General features: G+C 42.1%; 1 protein-coding gene across 6 annotated transcripts in view; it reads right to left on the bottom strand.

Annotated features, from left to right (window-relative positions):
• The window catches only part of LOC116943189 (A-kinase anchor protein 6-like), a 120,087-nt gene that overhangs the window by 71,759 nt on the left and 28,121 nt on the right, over positions 1-20,207 (bottom strand). For 3 of the 6 annotated variants that reach the window (XM_032955825.2, XM_076067574.1, XM_032955826.2), the window contains exon 8: positions 13,344-13,453. In XM_032955825.2, coding sequence (XP_032811716.2) covers positions 13,344-13,453 — 110 coding nt within the window. Of the gene's footprint in view, positions 1-8,500; positions 9,625-13,343; positions 13,454-14,037; positions 18,001-20,207 lie in introns of those variants that run through there. The other 3 variants (XM_032955823.2, XM_032955824.2, XM_032955827.2) reach the window with 2 other exon arrangements.

Genomic DNA, 20,207 nt, shown 5'->3' with positions numbered 1-20,207 from the left:
GAATTCGAACCGAGGACCACTGTGGCTCTGGCTCAGTGCTCTGACTCACATTTACCCCCTTAAACCCTACACGGATATATCTCTTCAACGCCCATCGATTGCCATCTCTTTCACAACGTAGACGTTTTTACAGCTTGAACTTTAAAAAAACTAACGTTCTCGTTAGGAGAGAAAAATTGGAATGGTTTATTTTTGTCAGAATATAAATGCAAACATTTAGGGAAGGAGGTTTTCTACACGCACGACAATTGTCAAAGTTGGACTTTCATTCACTGTGATCGAAGGTGCAGCGCTTGTCAAAGCGATTTCCTGCTCAAATGAGCATTGAGGCATTGGTGCTCATCTCCTGTGTACATCCGCGAATCAGTGGTGCAAATATCGACAACGGAGGGGTGAGTCTATCCATAAGACATACCGACGTAGACTTGCCCACGAAGCGGTATTCATTTTAATGAGCCCGGAGAAATTATGGGCAGAGTGACCCCCCCCCCTTCTCCCACCAACCAGGATGTGAACTCGCAACATTCCGATCGCGAGCCACGCGCTCTGCCACTCAGCCACCCGGCCGCAACGCTCGTTACACCAGCTCACGGCTATGACAATGGCGTAGGAATATGTGGTGGCACTTAACCAAATCAAACAAGTATTCCGTTACAATCCATTATTACATTTCCAATATTTCCTCCACTCCCCATGGCCCACATTGCTGCAACATAATTTTTTTTCTACAATGGGAATAATCACAATATGCAGATAACCGCACGCAATGCATTAAGCAGATGCTTTTGTATTTGCAAGGTCAATACGAGCTTGGCTAATGTCAATTTCCGAAACGCTGCTGTTAGTACTTTTATGCACTAATGCAGCACTTAAAAATAATAACGGTATTAATCTCATTATGGTTATGCATAATTGATGCCTCCTTCCCTTCCTTATGTTTAATTACACAAACTTTCCTGATGACAAGTAGATATTTTTCAAACTTTCTAATGGATCAAAAGTAACAATAGGGTAAATTCAATTTATCAGTCATACAAGTCATATTGTCCATCTTCCCGAAATTGCTGTGCGATTATAATGACTTCTAAAATAAATTAGTACGCGCTCGTCATGTACGACGCACTGCACGTTCATGACTTTCAAACACTATCATGTCAGAGTTTAACAAAGTTGGACAACTAAAACTTGACGTTTGCACAATCTTTCATAGTGTGCGAAAAATCAGAGTACTCAAGATATTGCGTGCCACAACAGGTACCTGTCAATAAAGTGTGTCCCTGTCTGTCCACTCTCATTGCACCCTACCTTATAACACACACACACATCGCCTACACACAGCATCGTGTACCCTATCACGGGCATGTCATGCTACAACCACATTACATTTGCGACTGCGCAGATATTCACACTTGTACTGCATGGCTCTCCGATGCGAGTTTTCCAGAGTTGTACCGCCTGTTGTTCAGCACAATAGCTGACGTTTCGCTCCACGTGCCACGAGCTTCCGACGGTTCCTGTCCGCGTGCTGGTAGCTTCTCAGCTCCTCCGCACATGGAGCAAAACGTGATACATCACAAAACAATCCGAGGTACGGCCCGAAAACACAACGAAGCGCCATAAAGCACAACCGCAAGAACCTACACACGCACAGTAGGAATCAGCGGTAATACACGGGACGGTCACCCTCACTGCCTGACCCCGTCAATGCCACACATGGAAACGTGTGTTATAAATCAGCGCTCCCTGTCGGCAGCTCCCCAAGGAGGAATTTTGGCATGGGTCAGCACGATACTAACCTGACCGCTCGCCTATAACCCACCTAAGGGTGGGCTTTTTAGCACTCAAAGAAGAGCAGCTGGACTCATAGAAATGGAAGGATGCAGTGGGGTTTATTTTTCTATCTAGAATAATGATGTGTTGCTGAAATCAACATACGCGCAAGTGGATTGTTGCATTGTGGAACCATGAGAGATAAGAGATGGTGGCAGCTTGGGAAGGCCTTCATCTACTAGTGGACTGATCATGGCTAACGGTGATGATGATGACGGTATATACATGGGTGGGAAACTGCAAGGAATATTTTACTTCATATTTTAACGAAGACCGAGAATAAATGTTACATCTGAACAACGAACGAGTCTCAAAGATGTTGTCACAATTATGGGCATCATTTGGCCCAGCGACATTCGCTGTTTGCATATTTACATCTTGACAGGTGAAATAATACATTTCTGAAGATGCTACTATGGCAAATCCTGCTAAAGTCGTGGAATCATCATTCTTAACTGATGCGTATTGAAAAATCTATATCTTCTCCCCTCCATTTTCTTTCATATATTGGAATGTTAAATGATTTTCACTTTGCATTAACAACGAATCAAATCACTCTGTACCTTCATCGGAACAGTTTTTTTTTTGTAATACAGTATCATTCACAAGCTCACGAGAGGTGGCTTGGGAAGGCCTCCATTCCACAGTGGATTGATAATGATGATGACGGTGACAATTACTCCTTGATTGTCCCGGTCACAACACGACGGCTCTGTGGAGGCATTCACGTGCAATTCTCACAGTGCCGTAAACCTTCATTTCTTTATTAACTGGCATAAATCTCAAATTAATTTCCTCTCCCTGCAGGTCGGAGTAGCTCCCTGAGCATCAGACAGGCGGGTGGCTGTGACGCTCATAAACAAAGCGGCTCTGCGCAGCAATAAAACATCAAGTCCCTGAGTTTGGAGGCGGACGCGGCGCCGCGACACCGGCAGAGCATTACTCGCCATAACAAAAGCTGATAGAATCATAATGCGCGTGCCAGCATCCCCTTGGTTATCTCTGTCTGCGCTAAAATTACCTGCCGACAAAAGAGGAGAGGGTGGGTGGGTGGGGGCGACTGATGGCTGTATTTTAGAGCTGCCTTTTGCTTGGGGGAGGAGAGGTGGGCTGGCAAGAGAGAGAGAGAGAGAAAATGCCACCTATGCTTTCATGCGATAAGGAACGCAGGCAATTTTGGGCAAGCAGTGTTTGCAGAACAAAAAAATGTTTATTAAAAAAAAACCGGGCCATCCTGCAAACTCGGGCGTGTGAGTCAAGCGGGCAAAAACTGCCGCGAGAACCTCTTTAATTATCGCGCCGAGTGTGGCACAACGCACGACTTGTGTTTGCACTTGTTGAAAAAATGAAAAAAATAAACAGATTACCCTGTTGGGTTTACATTAATCCTGCGGATTGAACACATCTAAAATATTAATGGTACTAAATCATGTATATACACGTATTGTATAGACCCAAACGTGGCTGTATAGCTCGGAGAGTGAACGCGCTTGCGTCTGGGTAGTGAAGGCGGCATTCTGGGAAGAGACGAGTTGAAGCCATTGAGAGGACAAGTCACGAACGCGATCTCCCCGTGATCAGCAAACGGTTCCCAGCGCCCTGTGTGAAGTTCTGCGATCTCAGTTCAGTCACCCGTGAACACGCAAACTGAACGGTCAGTAAAAGTGACAAACGCACTCGAGTCAGTCGTGCTCTCTGTTTAGAGAGTATAAGAAGCAATGGGGGGGACAACACATATATCCGATTGATCCAACGGAGGACACCCATCAGTGGCTAGGGTCAGGGCTAATGTATCGATAATTTATGAGCTGCCGTTATGTTGATATTGCTAGCAGTAGGGTACATATAAGCTTATATACTAGCTTGCATTTAGCCCATGACCACATCACCTGCAATGTGCGCCAGTGGAGTCAGATTGAACAAGGATGACTACTTAGGTGGGCAAACGTCACGGGCAAATGGGCTACTTGGTGGATAGTAAAGCGCAGTCCAGCATAATCCATTGCGCTGTACTTCTATAATGCCCCACATATGCTCCCAATCTTCACCAATCAGCATTGACAGTCATATACGGGCAAAGAATCGGCATGTGATGAAGCATCAATTCACAGACTAAGTCGAATTTTACCCAAAGGAACACCTGCATAAAATTGTAAGTGAGAAATCGATTATTTACAACGTGTGCTAATTATACACGAATGTTACGTTAAGGCCAATGGAGCGGGGATAATTGTAAGAGACAGAAATAAGCACGAACACAAATGAAATGAATGAGACGAACAGCAATCCATGAGATAAACAACAATCGATTAGTAAAAATAACAATGAGTGAGACAAACAACAATGGATGAGACAAACAACAATGGATGAGACAAACAACAATCGATGGGGCAAACAACAATCGATGTGACAAACAACAATGGATGAGACAAACAACAATCGATGGGGCAAACAACAATGGATGAGACAAACAACAATCGATGAAACAAGCAACAATCGATGTGGAAAAATTGAATCACGGTCTCCCAATCGTAACAATTTATTATATCTTGGGGGTGGGGGTTTATCATGGGGCTCATTCCTTCCTTATCACCATCAGCCATTATCAATCCACTGCTGGATGAAAGCCTGCCCAAGCCGTCACCATCTCGTACAGTCATGTGACGTAACGATCCATCTCGCACCTGCACAGGAGCCGATTTCAGGGCCACACGTCGATGTCACAAGTAACTTTGGGCATTCTCTCCTTTCCTTTCCACTGAGCAGGATTAAACAGCAATAGTTGTGCTTAGCATCTATTTCACAATAATTAGGACTTTCTTGGTACAAAAATAAAATCACGTAGCACTGAACATTCAGAAATTAGGAGGCTGCTAAATATCTAAACGGTAAAGGTGCTGCCCAGCAATTTCTTGCTCATGCCACTACTGGCAAAAAGCCTCCACTGGACGTGACCTGGCATTGAACTAACTGTAATCTAGCCATTCATATTGCTGGGGAGTGGACATTGGCGGAGGAGTTTAAAATAGTTGCCCATTGTTTAAACTGCCGAAGTAGGAGTTCCAACCGGCGACTTATGAATTGCAGGGTCCAGTGTGCTAACCGTTACACTTACTGGCAGGACCCCTCTATAAATATGTACACTGAAAATCATTCCCATTGAATCGACAACATCCCACGCTTACCCCCACCCTTCTGCCCATGATCCCCTGCCCGACATTTCCCCCCGCTGCTGAACTCGTATTGACAATGGCACGTTTGTCTACCTCCTGATGGATATTACCCTTTGATAAAAAAAGGACTGGAATGTCAAGTGTATGTCCCCAGTTTACACCCTAACCCTCCCCTTTAAATCAATGTCTTTACGTGTTTATGTGAAAAGTGACAAGCATGAGACTAAGTAATTGCAATCAATGGCAAGTATCGTATATTGTTAAAAGAATATGCTCTGATTGTAGTGGAGCAGTGGTTCGCGCGCTGCACTGTGAACCCGGCAAATCCGAGTTTGATTCCTGGCCACGGCTAACGTCAGTGGCAAGTGATATTGAAACCGGTCCAGCTCTCCTGCCACCCTTCACCAACTGGCACTGACTGGCATGGTGAAGTATGGCAAGCAAAGACCCCACGACCGACATGGCATGGGGGAGGCCTTTATCCATTTGGTGGATTGAGAATGTGTAGAATGTATTTAATTGTTTCTTGTTAAACAATACACGGGACTACACCTTCAGTGACTTATAATTTTAAAAATGTATATTTACACTTGTTCCAATGGCCTGTGTATTTGTAAAAAAATAAACCCACATAATACATGCCAGTGTATCGGCAAACATGGACGAAACAGCACAAACATCCACTGCTCGCACAGACAGGTACATGCAAGGCCACATTAAATACAAATTTATAACTTCAACTGGTATGGATTTTGTAATTCGAAAGTCATTGAAATAAAATATCAAGCGAACCTGCGCAAGTTGTGAATATCAGCTGTTGCCCGCCTCTGTTAAGGCAGGTATTCGCGGTGTAGGCCATGTTCAGCAAAAGGGCTGTACATCTTTGCAGCCATTACTGTGAAAGCGATCTAAGTGAAGGATTGGAGCGGGTCTAACCTTGACACGGCCATAGGAAGCGCATGCAAAGGAGATGAAACTGGGGCCCCTCTGATGTAATCTCCTCTTGCTGGAAATTGGCTGCTAGGAGATTCCGCCACACAATGGTGCCCAAGTTGAATCAATAGTACCCAAGCGGCTGGGGGGAGAGTGGTGGCCCTGAGAAAATGCAGCATGCAATCATCTTTTCAGTGGCTCATTGGGCAAGGCGAGGAAACACACAAGCAAAGAACAGGGGAGCTTAGCCGAGCCCCAGTGGCTGAATAAATTAAGCAGCGTTCAACAAAGCTGATTTCTTTTGACAACTTGGACAAAAATCCATGCATCTTGGATTTTTAATCTTGAAAAAAATGCCTTAGAGAAGTTGCGATAATTTCATCCAGTGCAATTATTTCAGTGTAAAAATAGATCATTAATACCCCACTGACACGCACACACACATAAGAGAGCACATACAATAACAATGACTCACAGTGAAATGGAAATCTGGTGCTGCCAATTAAAATAATGTTTCCAAAGCAATGTACGCGCAACGCATAGCCATTTAGTATCAAATAATAATTTTAAAAACGCTGGTATTGGGAATAGCATAAATAAAATAACAAATGACCATGATTATAAATGATAAATAAAATCATCCCCTCAATAAAAAAACCCAACAAATTTCGAACAGGATGTATTTTTTGGCAGCACCCCAGCAAGGCCCCCCAAAGCACATCAGTCATTCTTCAGCGGGCAGAAAACGCAGGCGGTTGCCTGCTTGCCACTGACTTAAACCGCACAACCCTTCCCCTTGCAGGGTCCATCTCCACGTATCGATCCGCGGGCCCGGCTGTAATGCCAGCCGCTGATTTACCCCGCTTTTACAGCAGCACCGGGCGGCAGTTAACGTGTAGCGACAGCGGCCCACAATGAAAACAGTACATTAAGCAGCGCGCTCCAGACAATCCATCAGGCGGTACGATTGCCGTAGCCATGGAAACACTCCGCCAGACGAGGAACATCCCACGACCCCTTTCCCCTCCCTGCAAATTGCGGCGCGCGGCCACTCCAATCCCGCCCCAGCGGCCCCTGAGAGAGGCCAACGGAAGGCGCGGGCGAGTCCCGTGCGCCCTCGAGGCGGGCCGCCTGGCAATGCTCTCGGCTCGGCGGGGCGACCGGGGGCTTGGGCTCAGCCAACCGTTTAGCCGGCAGCTACCCCACCTGACAGCGCCTGTCAGCACTGTTTTTCCGCACAATTAACAATAACAGAATTTTCACCAACCTCCCCCCCGCTCCAATCACCAACCCAACTATACTGGCCACAGCACCAAACCTCCCACAGCCCCCCTTGCGTCCATTCTTGGCCTCCCGGTTCTATAGAAGCAGAGGAATAATAGGCTCCAAAATGTGTCTTTGATAGAGATCTTCACACATACGCAGAGGCTGCCGCGATGGGCCCCCTAAATTATTCATCAAGGCAGTCGCACGCCTGTGATGTTGTGCTGCAATATTTGAGTCGAAACAAGACATCGATTTATTTTTTTTTGCCCCTAAATAATACCAGGGGTATAACAGAAGTGCGTACTGGCGAGTCACTACAAGAACACTGATCTTTAATATCCCTGCAGCACTGCCGAAAACAGCATGGGCCAAATTATGTTTTAACCCAAATCCAATACTTGAAGTTGCGGTCTATATTTCTTTCCAAACAAAAGACGAACATTATTTCCTGTAAAACGCCAAGTGCTCCGTGAATGTTCAGGAGAGGAAACAAAAAAATGCGGGCACACTTTTTTTGTTCGGAACTATATTTATAAACGACAGATAAATCGTCCCGATGTAGTTTCATTACATTGATCTCATGTGCAATAATTGTACCAAATAAATAAGTAAATAAATAAATAGAGATCTCGCTCTGTGGAATCCTCACAACTTTAAAACAAACGTCCACGCGGTGGGAGGATTCGGAGAATTCACACCACGCTCGCCGCACCGGGTGCGACGAACTCCCCGTCGTGAACACCACGAGCAGCACGCTGCTTCGCTCACGTGACAAAATCCGCACCGACCTGGTGACGTTAGACATTCGGGACGGGCGCTCCCCACCGGTGGAACTTTCAAACGCATCCTCCTTCCCGAAAGGTGGCACGAGGGTGTGATGTCACTGGCAGCAAATCTACAGATGTCACAACTCCACGATGTGTAGAGCAATTTGTTTGAGACTTGGGTACAGTGTATGATTTTGTTCCTTATTGAGATAGCATTCGTGCTTTTTTATTTCGCACCTCCGATTAGCACGGTTGGCTACGTTGCAGTTGCGAAAGAAGTTCAACATACCTAGATACTTGATTTTAAGCTTTTGTGACTGCAGGAATCCACACTCTTTTGTTCTTTCGGTAAAGTCACGTAGGTGTAAAATAAAATAAATCACGACGTTTCGGGCGCAATACAAGCGTCCACCTGATGACGGACGCTTGTGTTGCGCCCGAAACGTCGTGATTTATTTTATTTTACACCTACGTGACTTTACCGAAAGAACCAAAGAGTATACCTAGATACATTTAATGTAAAGGACGCTGTGCTAAATGGGATGATGGACACGGTTGAGGCCAACGAAAGAGTGGAAGTTCAAGGAGAAAACACGCTCAAGAGGAAACCCACCGCAATTCAACAAGCTTGAACTTAAAAGGATTGTTGCATCACAAGGCAATGAGAGCTGCTAATGAGAGCTGGCAAAGGCCAAGCGAGGCAATCATCTAACAGTTGATAGATCATAGCTGATTCCAGAGTCCAGTACACTGTGGCAGTATGTAAACGGACAACAGATATTCAGTCACTGATATAAACACAATACTTGAGTTTATTATATTGTAAACAGATTTTTTTTTCATTGCAATGCAAGGGTTTTATTTCTCCCTTTCAATATTCACAATTATGTACAAGAGAATTATCATGGAGCCTCTTGCCTACATCGATGTGTATACAGCGTTTATGACCCTGACTGGGTTATGTATCGGGAAATGTTTTTTTTACATGAAATTCAACTGTGCATAATTTAATACACAATCCTCACGTGGACCATGAGCTAATGGTAAACGTATGATTTACAATTAATTAGTCTATGTTATGAAATAAAATGCAAGTTAGAGGCCAGAGGCTGTGAGAAAAACCGATAAATGTATTCTTTATTCAGTCCAAAAGTGGCGGATTGATTGATTCATTTGAATGTGAGTTTTGATAATCTTTTCTGATTCAATACTTGAAAAAGAAGGAATGAAACATGTTCCAAGCATAAACGCTCTTTTATAAACACCGTAATGAAACAATATCCATCCGTTTCATAATATCCGCAGCTGTCACAGTCAACTTGTTCAAAAACAAATTAATAGTTCACAAATAGTCCACAAGACTAACAGGGTCACCAAAACATTTTTTCTTCAATTTAATTCGCAACTCGCGTCGCTCACCGACCTAAAATTCGCCACCGTTCCCCAACCAAGCCATTTATTTTCGTAAGTCGTTCAGTTTTTTTTATTCATTGGTTTAATTTTTTTAAGCGTGAGACACATTTTAACCTGCTGATCTGGGCAGCCATGCTGGCACAGCACAGACCCGTTGGACCTCAAAGCAGGCTGGCTCGGATGACCGACAAGACAATGGGCGCAGTGTTTGCCGTCGATTCACAGGCTGCCCAGGGGGGTGCCTGTAAGCAGAATAGAAAATTACGCGAGCTTTTGGCTCCTGATAACGCAGCACGAAGACGCGGCATGCTGTCACGCAATGTGTGTCCTGCTATTCTCTTTCGAGGCCGTAACCAAAACACTTCGTTTATCCATTCATAATTGCTACTTTTTTTTGCAGAACCGCTCGAATAAGTCAGTTCGTTGCGTGCTGAAAAAATGCAGCGTTGCATGGGGGCGGGGGGGGGAGCTCTTTACAGATTTTATGACCCCCGACGTATTAATAATAATCGTAAGCTCTGGCCAGCTGCACACATGATTATAACATTCGAAACTTATATTGAAAGGGGACTGTGATTTTTAAACTATATTAATCCAGTCTGCGTTTGGGTTGTAAACTGACCTTGCGTGTGATAACACGGATGGCTTGAGAATGCAAATTGTTGAGATTAAACTTATATGAGATATTTTTTTTAAACATCTCGTCTTGAAGCTCAGCCTGCACATTGCGTGAAAAGATCATTTGGTATTTACATATCCTCATCTAATCCTTACTTCATCCTCATCTATTACAGTGGGAAATTTCTCAAACACAGACGCAAATTACTTTTTCCCCAATAAAAAGGCAATAAATAGTAGCCAAACTCCCAGCTGGTGCGGTTCTTGTTATGGAAAAAATACGCTTAAAGCTATTTATTTACTTTAAAAAAACCCACTGACTTATGCAAAGGCTGGAATAATAAAGCACTTTGGGATTAGAAAAATGCTAACAAATGTACCAGTCTATTATTAACTGTGCTGGCTTGCCAAAGGTCTAACCTAATTAAAACAAAAATGCCTTGTTATTGAAACACAATAGTTCATAAGTGATGTGATGGAAAAGCATGTACATAATAAACGGTTAATATTAAAGTGGTTAATGGAACACGGCCTACATGCCCAGATGACCTGTTAGTTTGTAACAATGATGGAATTGCAATATTAAACGCGATTCAACGCACCAGCGCCGTACACGAAACGCCTATTTATGTACACACACGCGTATATCACATCACAAAAAATATTAAGAAAACGAATGAATTAATCTCATAAGTTTACAGATAGTCCTAGCAAAACATCTTTATTATATGCAACAGCATATGCTCTTACATATATACACACACCAGTGGTTGTTTTAAAAGTCAACAAAATTTACCATTGGCAATGTTTTTTTTGACAGCTGCAGGGGACATTTTACAGATATAGAGGACCGGCTGTAAATAACTTGGTTATGTCGACTTTTTTTTTCTCCTCATTTAACCTGCTTCAACAAAAAACACGGGGCCGCCGGTTATGACGACGTAAAATAAGAGTCGCGTTTTACCGCCGCGCGCGTGGCCGTCGTAGGAGTTCTCGTGGTGGTCAGACTTTTTCAGACCATGCGTCCGAATCCGGTCCATTTACGGGCGACACGTGGGGCTCTAGAACCCGCGCAAGGTGAGGACGTGCAGATCTGAGAAATCCCTCGCGCTTGAAACTGATTTTTTTTTAGTGAGCGACCCTTTCTTCGCTCACCCTGACCCACTTAGACCGGATTATAAAAGTCAGGAGACAGATTTTATAGATCGCAACCACGGTGGGTGCCATGAGCCATCACTCATGCTCCGTTTTACGGCAGATCTCATCAAAAGAAAGAGAGAGTGCAAGTGTGGGGAGCGAGGGGGAGCGGGAACGATGAAGCCAAGTGCGCTAGGAGGGACAATGTCACGGTGAACACCCAGCCAAGGAGGCTGTCGCGGGAACCCCACCTCCGGCTCCCCTCGAACCTCCTCCGCCATTCATAATTAATCCCACGCCTCGCCATTCCCATTTCCTAATGAAGCCGTATCTTTGATTCAGTGCTAAACATAAAGCGGGGTACAGCCGAAAGATTGAATTTGGCGGGCGATCCCAGGATGAGCAAGGGTGCGCCCGAGTAAATCCTCGGCGGTGTTCTAAGATGCAGATAACATGATTTTAACCTCTCTTTAGCAAAACATACATCGCAAGGCATGCCCGCATACGGCGCTTTATTACCATTTTGCTTCACACTGAATGTACCAATTAGGCCTTGGGGAGTGGAGCTATGTTTGCTAATTGCAAACCCTGCTCATAAAGATCACTGATCTCAGGCTTAACTGTGAATGTTTTGCATTCGTAAAGGTTAGCAGGAATAGATGTGCCTCGCGATGTATGAACACTGTTTGTACACATCGACGATTCTGAAGGCGTGTTAAAAAAAAAATTGGGGGAAATGTACGCCTGATACGGATTTTTTTTATTTAACCATTTGTTAGGTTAATTGCCTTTTAACTTTTTTTTTGGGGGGGGGGCAATGTTATCACACATCAGATCTGCCAATTGTACAATGTAACAAATGTACGGCGGAAGACTCCAGTAGTAAGTGATTGTGCCCTCTGGCCAGTGGCCGAATGCATATTGGAAGGGCGTGACTCAACAGCACACCAAAGGCAAAACATATATTAGAGTAAAACTCCGTCCACCCCCACCAACACTTCCTACCCACCTAAAAAAAAGCGTGCGCTGTTTCCCGAAGCGCTCACATGACAAAGGTGTTCAAGAAGGGGCGGGCTACACAGTGGCAGCTCCGTCTCCCAGCCCCACCAATTGGCGCGACCCCCGTAATCTCGGCCGGGACGTGTCGGTCTGGACGCAAGGGACGAGGCGAAGCCGGGCGCGGCACGCACGTGGCACGCACGCACGTGGCACGCACGCACGCGGCACGCACGCGCGCGTCAAACAAACGCAGCCGCTTACCGCGTCAACAAACAGCGCTAGGCAAACACGCAAGTTGTGCAAAGGCGAGCCAAGAGACTGCAATGATTTTTTGTATTGATTCATAATTAAATTATTCATGGAGGTTACATGTTCTTGCTGAGATGACAAGTAAATTTAGAATGCAGATTTTTTTTTGTTGTTGTCAAAGAGCAGATCTAAGCCGCCTTTGAATCCATACCAAGTACACAAATTATAACGTAACTTCTATTTCTGCAGAGAAGAATGTGAGGGCAGCTTCTTTCCTTAGAAAGAAACTGCCCTACAAATATAGCAGGATGACTTAGAATTTATTTATGATGCAGATTTCAGATTTTCTTGGGGTGTTTACTATTTGTAGGAAAGTTGCAGGAACTCATGCAGAGACAATCTTTGTGGGCGAGTGGTCTGACAGATCCGTCTGTTTCTGGCCCGATTCTTTAATCTACGCGAGTCTAACCGCATAATAAAGATTTCCCCAAGGACACCTGACATATCAAATTACTCTTCATTAAGTAGAAACGGGGATGTTTTTTTTATTTCCCTTGCAGGGTTTTACGTGGAAAACTTCCCTCTCCCCTCACCACTCATTGCTGCACTCGCAGTCGCCGTCACAACAAAAATGCACGCAAGGAACGTGAACAGCTAATTTAATAAAAGTGAAACTTTTATGCCGTATGCAAAAAAAAAGCCAGATATAATTTGTTAGCCAGTGATATTAAATATCCCGCCGAAACAAGTTTTATATTATTAGCAATGCCGAACCGAACTCTCGCGCAACAAAACCGATGTTGCAAGCTGCCACAATTTGAGTACAAAACGTTACAACACAGCTTACTTTTCCCTAGGTTCCTTGTTTATTTTTTGTCCTCCCCCCACACCATCAATTGTCACGGTTTGCTACGTACAGTGTGAAAGAAGTTCAACATACATACAAACATGAATGTACCTGTTCTTGCCGGGGATTGTAAGTCCATCTGTGGTCACATCATCTCGGCTGTTTCCACACACACGGACCGACTCATTTCTGAAGCGAGTTCCTCCCTTGCCACGCGAGCTCTGAACAGAGAGGGGCAATACATATCGTAGGAACATCACTGGCCATGCGCAAACATGCTGCAAATATGCCAATATGATTTAAAACATGCATTCTGTGCAGTTTATGCATGTAGAACTTTTCGCACCGTACTTAGTCACCCGTGTTAATTTGAGGTGTCGGGGAAGGACGACTAAAACACACACAAAAGTCTAAAGAAATATGCTCAATCTACATTATTTGAAAGTGCATAGCTCCAGTGGATTCCTAATATCAGAAGAACGTTCCAGACGGCCGCAGAAGCGCATCCGAAAGGGCGCAATGCAGTGGCCGTCTTTGTTCAGTGGCATAGCCAAAAGCCGCTGCGAGGATGGCCGGAATTCGCTTGAAGGTTTATCCTCCTTGCATGTCGCCCAGTGTTTTTACTGTTTAAATCTGTGATAATGTATGGATAACACTTGAAATTAATCCCCCCCCCCCACCTTCTTCCAAATCCCGAGAAATATATATTAAGTGATCAGGCTATCAATTCTATATTTCAGGCTATCAAGCTTTAAGTGTCCATTGTTGTACCGTAGCTATAAAACAGAACACGACGAAATGTTAATAGGTTTCAATATTTAATGGTATTAAAAACAATTACACACAGTTGTTATTTTGACGTTTCCGTTTTTACAATTCCAGTAGGTAGTTTTTCGGCAAAAAATTTTCGAACACAAATTACAGCAAAAGCAAGTTAATACAATTTCTTCAATAACATACAATACACAACAGGCCCTTTAATTAATATAAAATAAGATAGTTTGACACAAAAGTACAAAAATGTGCTTGGTCTCAAATAATACTCCATTACACCGATGTTACTGGCATTACTATTCTTGAAAGGGAATGATGGGAAAAGCTTTTATTAGATGGCATTTAATTTGAAGGCAAAAAATTTGATACAATTCATCTGAGGTTTCTGCATTCCACTGCATTCTTAAGAACCACGTGGTGAGTAAAGACACCTTGGTACAACACACACAGACACAAACACCCGTCACCGCTCATTATTTTAACGTTTTGATTACCAGCTCCAAGCTTTTTTTAGGTGAAAAGACCAATGTCGTTTGTCCGTTTCTCTTAAGGTACAAGCCGCTGGATTATAAAGCGGGAATGTCTCTTCGGTGGAGGCACACAATTGAGGCGGTAAACCAAAAAGTGAATTAAGACCATTTGTGTGCGCTTCTAATTAGGCTGTCAGAACTGCTCGCTCGCTTTCTGGCAATCACCCAGTGATCTTCTCTATTGATGCAATACGCTATATTGTATCAGTGCCTTTCAAAGAAAGAAAAGTCGATCAATTCATCCACGACTCCGGCTGAAACAATATTGTGCCCTAAACATATCGATTCCACTTGCTTTGCATTAATTGATGGTCTAAACATCTGAATTAACCTTGAAAAGTAAGCCCTTACACAGCTGTTAATTGGTTTCAGCCAATCAATAATTCTTTTTCCACAGAATTTTAATGTGGGCCCTTTTTTCTTTGCATATCCCAACCTATTCTTGCTGTGCCCTCTGCTGCTGGAAAATTAGTAGTGCTTGAATAAACACCAGCAACAGCTGCCTACATATGTTGTCCATCTCTTTCCAGAGTAAATAGCTTGTTCACTATCAGAATAGCATTAAAGTTAATCGATTGAAATACACTGTGGAATATCATATTTATGAGAACTGTATGCGTGTTCAGAGTACATGCCATAAAAGTGAAATACTACTTTGAGCATACCTTTTCAATGTCCAATTGTGCAGCAAAGTGATCGGCTTCTCGTCTGCTTTATACTACGCAGCTGTAGCTAATACAAGCAATGAACACGGTGGGAATCAAGTCTAGACTAACAGCATGGAATATTAATATGCTATTCATAGCCCTGGACTGCACTCAATGACGAATTAATCATTGTACTGTTTTTTTCCCCAAAACCTTTTTTTATATTACGAAGCTTGGCTTGGGAAACAAATAAATAATTTTGCAATGATTAGGTCACGCGCATTGAATTATTGATATGGTTGCTACCCGAATGCATTTAATTAGCGCAAACGTTCGGTTAATGCATTCAAATGCTGGTTGCTTGCCCTTTATGTGTAGCTTTTTGTGCAAACATGCTTGAAGGCTATGCAGAAGTGACCTGCATACTAACAAAGTTGGTAGGCTAAAGAAGCACATTGATTTTGCTCCATCCTTCATGTAAGCATTTGACCTTCACTTCAGATTGACCTATGCAAGGTACTTTAATAATGGCAATAAAAACATTGGTTTTACACAATATTTGCAGTTTAACATGTTGTATACTGAAAGATATGATGCTATGTGAAGAGAAAAAAATGCCCATCAGTGAAAGATGATTATATATCAGCCAAACTTTAAAGATTCTTAAAAATACTCAAATATATCGGATGCTATAAACACAATGTCTGAAGTGAACATTTGTGAACATTTGTGCACATTACGCAGAGCGTGCACACAATTTGCAGAACATATCAATGTTAAATTAGTAACATTAATAATATATATTGGCATGTGCAATTACTCTGGATAAAGTCTGTACTAAAAAAGAAAAATCTAATCATTTAAAATGCAAACCAACCCCGAAATTCTTCTTGGTCTATAACCCTTATCTTCATCAAATTCTACCCAATATATTTTATCTGAATTAAATAATTAAGCAAACATGTTTAATCTGTATGCAAGCTTGCTAAAATATTCCTGAAGATGTAATACTATTTGTTGTATACAAAACTTACTTTATAAGTATTTAACACGTTATTTGATTTTATCTATCTGAAAATAAGTAATTTGCTTACATGTCACACATTTGTAAATATATGTAAAAATGTTTAATCTCTATGTACACAAGTTTAATTTTACAACAAAAAAACACAACCGTGGTATCGGGTTATATTTCCATTGCAATTGTTTGACGCATCATTTATCCAGTTAAAAAAAAGCGTGCAGCAGGCACAATGTAAACAGGAGTAATGCACATTAATTTTGCTGTTGTGCGAATCTCTTAAATATTTTTTCGAAAGTTGATCGACAACCAAATACAAACCAATTAGAAACAAGTTTATTGTGCATAATAAGTGCCTGTGTGACCCATTACTTTCGTCTAATAACTTTTGCATCATATTTAATGCACACAACAGCTCATTCAATACCGCAATGGAAACATAGCATCCGATGATGCTTCTTAAAAATCACCTTCATCTGTCTGGGGGGAATGTATAGCCACACTTAACAACAATTGTATACAGGCACAACCATTGCATTCACTGTTTTCGTGCAAATAGCTTTCTTCATCCATACATAATAACGTTCGCCAATTCATTTGCACAATTGCTGTATTTAAATGCCCCGCACGTATTTTTGTGTTCTTGCGAAATATGGGAGACTAACAACAACAATCGAACAATATAATATACAGATACAAATTGTTCTCTTTTATTTTAATTTACCTACGTGACTTTACCGAAAAAAAGTATGAACCCTTGCAGTAACGAAAGCTTCAAATCTAGAACAAATTAAAAAGCCAAAATTCCCCCAAATGCTCACTTTCTGCTGTGCGTTGTAGCCACACAGCTTCGGGTTGTTGACTGGCGGTTGGTTGTCCGTTCACTGCTTGACAGTGGGAACTCTCCCACTCACGTGGAGCCAGAATGAGACCCAGTGCACTGTGACGCAGTTGTCTTGTACAGACTACTGTGAGTGTAATGGCTTTTGAGGGCGATTTAGGCTTCGCCGGTAGACGTCTGCTCCGCCATAAAAAAACTTTAGCTTTTTCAAATGTCAACAGCGATATGTGTGCACGTTAGAAAAAGTTCAAATGGATTTTTTTTTAAACCGGAACTTTATTTTTACATCTTTGTATCATCGCGAATATAAAAAGTTCCAGCTTTAAAAAAATAACTTGCATTTACTATTAAAAAAACGCATGCAGGATGACAAGAGGATATTTTTTTCAGCAAGTGTAGTGCTGTAAAATCAGGATAATTAAAATGTAATCAAGTCAAGATCACTGCTCAAAGCAAGCATTTACTTGCGGTTCAATTAATTTATGCAATTAACTTTAATATAAACTGTAATTAAGGTGGCGCAAATTAAATTGTTTACAGCCAGTATCATGTAGGGACAATCTTCCAGGCTCCAGTGGATAAATCAACAGAACTCTAACATCAATGGCAAACATTAATTACAGAGCACTTCAAACGATCATGCAGTTTTCCAGTTTAATATGCAATACCTTTAAATGAACTCTGTCTTACATCAAAGTGGCGATCCGGCAATGTATCAAATGATTTAACTTACGCAAGGTACAGAAGCAGCTCTTTAATATTTATATCCATGAAAGCAGGCTTTTTTCATAATCTGATTAAATCATCTCTCACTACATGTTTCATCTCTACTGGGACATAATTGCTTTTTTTTCTTGCCATGTGTTGTAAACAGGGCATGCGTTGGTATCAGCGTCTTGATCAATAATTAGTTTCTTCTGGTCAAAGAATGGCGTCATTCGCTTAGAAATCCAACCTGGTGACAGCAGGTGGGAGAGAGACACGACTTTGTTAATGATCATGATTGTCAATGAATGCAACATGAACACTTTTGTAGATGTTTCGTGTTATCTCTATTGTTATGCTGGTATAACATGGGGATGATGTTTTTATCACGTTTTCTGCCAGTATTGAATCACATCAGAACATTTCACGGCAGATCCGACGATCTCCTGCACCAAAGGAAATTTAAGAATATCCCACACCGTGCAACTGCGGTCAGCAATTCCAAACCATATAATATGGTACTGCCCCTTCGATCGTTTGCAGGCAGCGATTCAGATATTCACCAGACTACCCCTAAAGCGATAACCGCTGGTTCACCACTCACCAGCCTCGACGTGAAAACATAAACATTGCCGATCAACTCCACACCGCATGAAAGAGAAACATGGCATAAGTTATGCCTCCAAGGTACATGTGCAAACTCTCTTTGATATATTTTTCCCGGGAGTCATTTTATATCAGAAGGACAAACACTGACGGGATCGTCAACGCATTTTTCCAAGTTTATTGACCAACTGGGATCGCAAGTCTGCTTTTCAATTGTATTAACACTGCTGATCACCGAGCGCAGGTTGGTTACACTGCTCATAGTTCCGTGTCTCACAATATATCATGTTAATTGAAGAAACGCAGATTAGTAATGGCTATTTGTCTACATTGAGTATTTATCTTAATCAGACAATCACCTATGAGCAATTTGTCCAATCATTCAATCACCTAAAGCCACCCTTGTATGAATTAATATCGATTTATAACGTACATTTCAAAAACAACTCTCAAATACCATTTTCAGATCCTAATGTGACGTGTGATTTATGTTTCTCAGGAATATTACAGCCTGATTAGGTTTTCAAACCAATCCCAATTCTCTGTTCAATCCTAAGACATGAAAAGGGGGCAACATTAGCATTGTGCATGTGGAGTTTGTGTTTAAATGTGGTAATATTTTGCTGTATGCCTGAAAGTACAATATTAAATGACAAAGTAATTACATAAATCATGCCATTAGCTTCCTGGCTGGCATCTGCTTGCAACTTTTTTTGTTTAAATTTAAGCCTTAAAGTTACTGTTTGCCGGGTGAAAGTATTGTTACTTGTAAATAATAGAATGCCACGACACTGCCTTTAATGTTTTCGCGCTGAGCTTTTATCGGCATCTTGAGAATATGCACACCCGCTCGCCATATGAGCAATTGCATTGCTTTGCATATCGGAAGCTTCCAGTCGTACGCTGAAATCAATGTGACATGTGCCGTTTTATGTACAAATAACCAAAACGTGGATTCTACATGACAGAAAGCACTACTTTGAGCTTGTTGGAGATTAAAAATAATTAATGCTGTAATGAAAAGCTAACATCTGCCACAGTAATTAGTTTTGCTGACGGTCAGAACGGCACTCTTGGGTAATGGCTACTAATAAACCGCATGCACTGCAGCCTGAAAATAAACAGCCTGTAACGATTTTCCGGTTTCAAGGTTACAGTACACGAGCATTAGGTGGGAACACAAGGGTAGATTTAACCCTTTCAAGCATCAACGTCCAAGACGCGGGTACGAGATTAAATTATGACAGATTAGATATGTTTTGTCCAAATCTTAAGTTGCAAGTGTGTGTGTGTGCATTTTTTTCTATCGCACTTTGTGCCAGACAACATCGCTTTGGCAAAAGGCCAGTGAGCAGCAGTTATACTTTTCTTGATTTAACCTGTTTTGACAGAATATGCGATTAGTTTTCAGATACCCAATATGGAACACTTCACACTGATTTTTCCCCAAAGGTAATATTGCCGATGTTATCCAGGTAAAGAAAAGTTGGCCACAGAACGGAAAAAAAAGCTTCAGTTGGCATATCCTAAGTTAAGCAATTATTATGACAAGTCTTGCAATCCACTCATATTTAGAGACCTTATACATACAAATTGTATTATATATATGCAGTATTTGATTATTTTAATATCACATTCCCCATTTTATGTAACCAAAAGTCTACCTCAAAAACTTAGAGGTGGCTGTGGCTCAGGAAGCGAATCTCCTGGCAGAGCAATGATTCCGCACTGGTTAGATCCGATGTTTAAATCCAGGAAGCCACTCACGGTTGAACCGCATTCTCAAATATAGCGAGTTGATGGTCTCATCCTGGTGACCAATGAATGCATGTGTAACGTTGCTATTGAGAC

This window comes from Petromyzon marinus, chromosome 17 (genome assembly GCF_048934315.1).
Source record: "Petromyzon marinus isolate PM22_M1 ecotype Great Lakes invasive population chromosome 17, UKy_Petmar_22M1.pri1.0, whole genome shotgun sequence".
NCBI lineage: Eukaryota > Metazoa > Chordata > Hyperoartia > Petromyzontiformes > Petromyzontidae > Petromyzon > Petromyzon marinus.
Note: the sequence above shows the minus strand (reverse complement) of the source record. Positions and strands in the feature narration are given on the sequence as shown.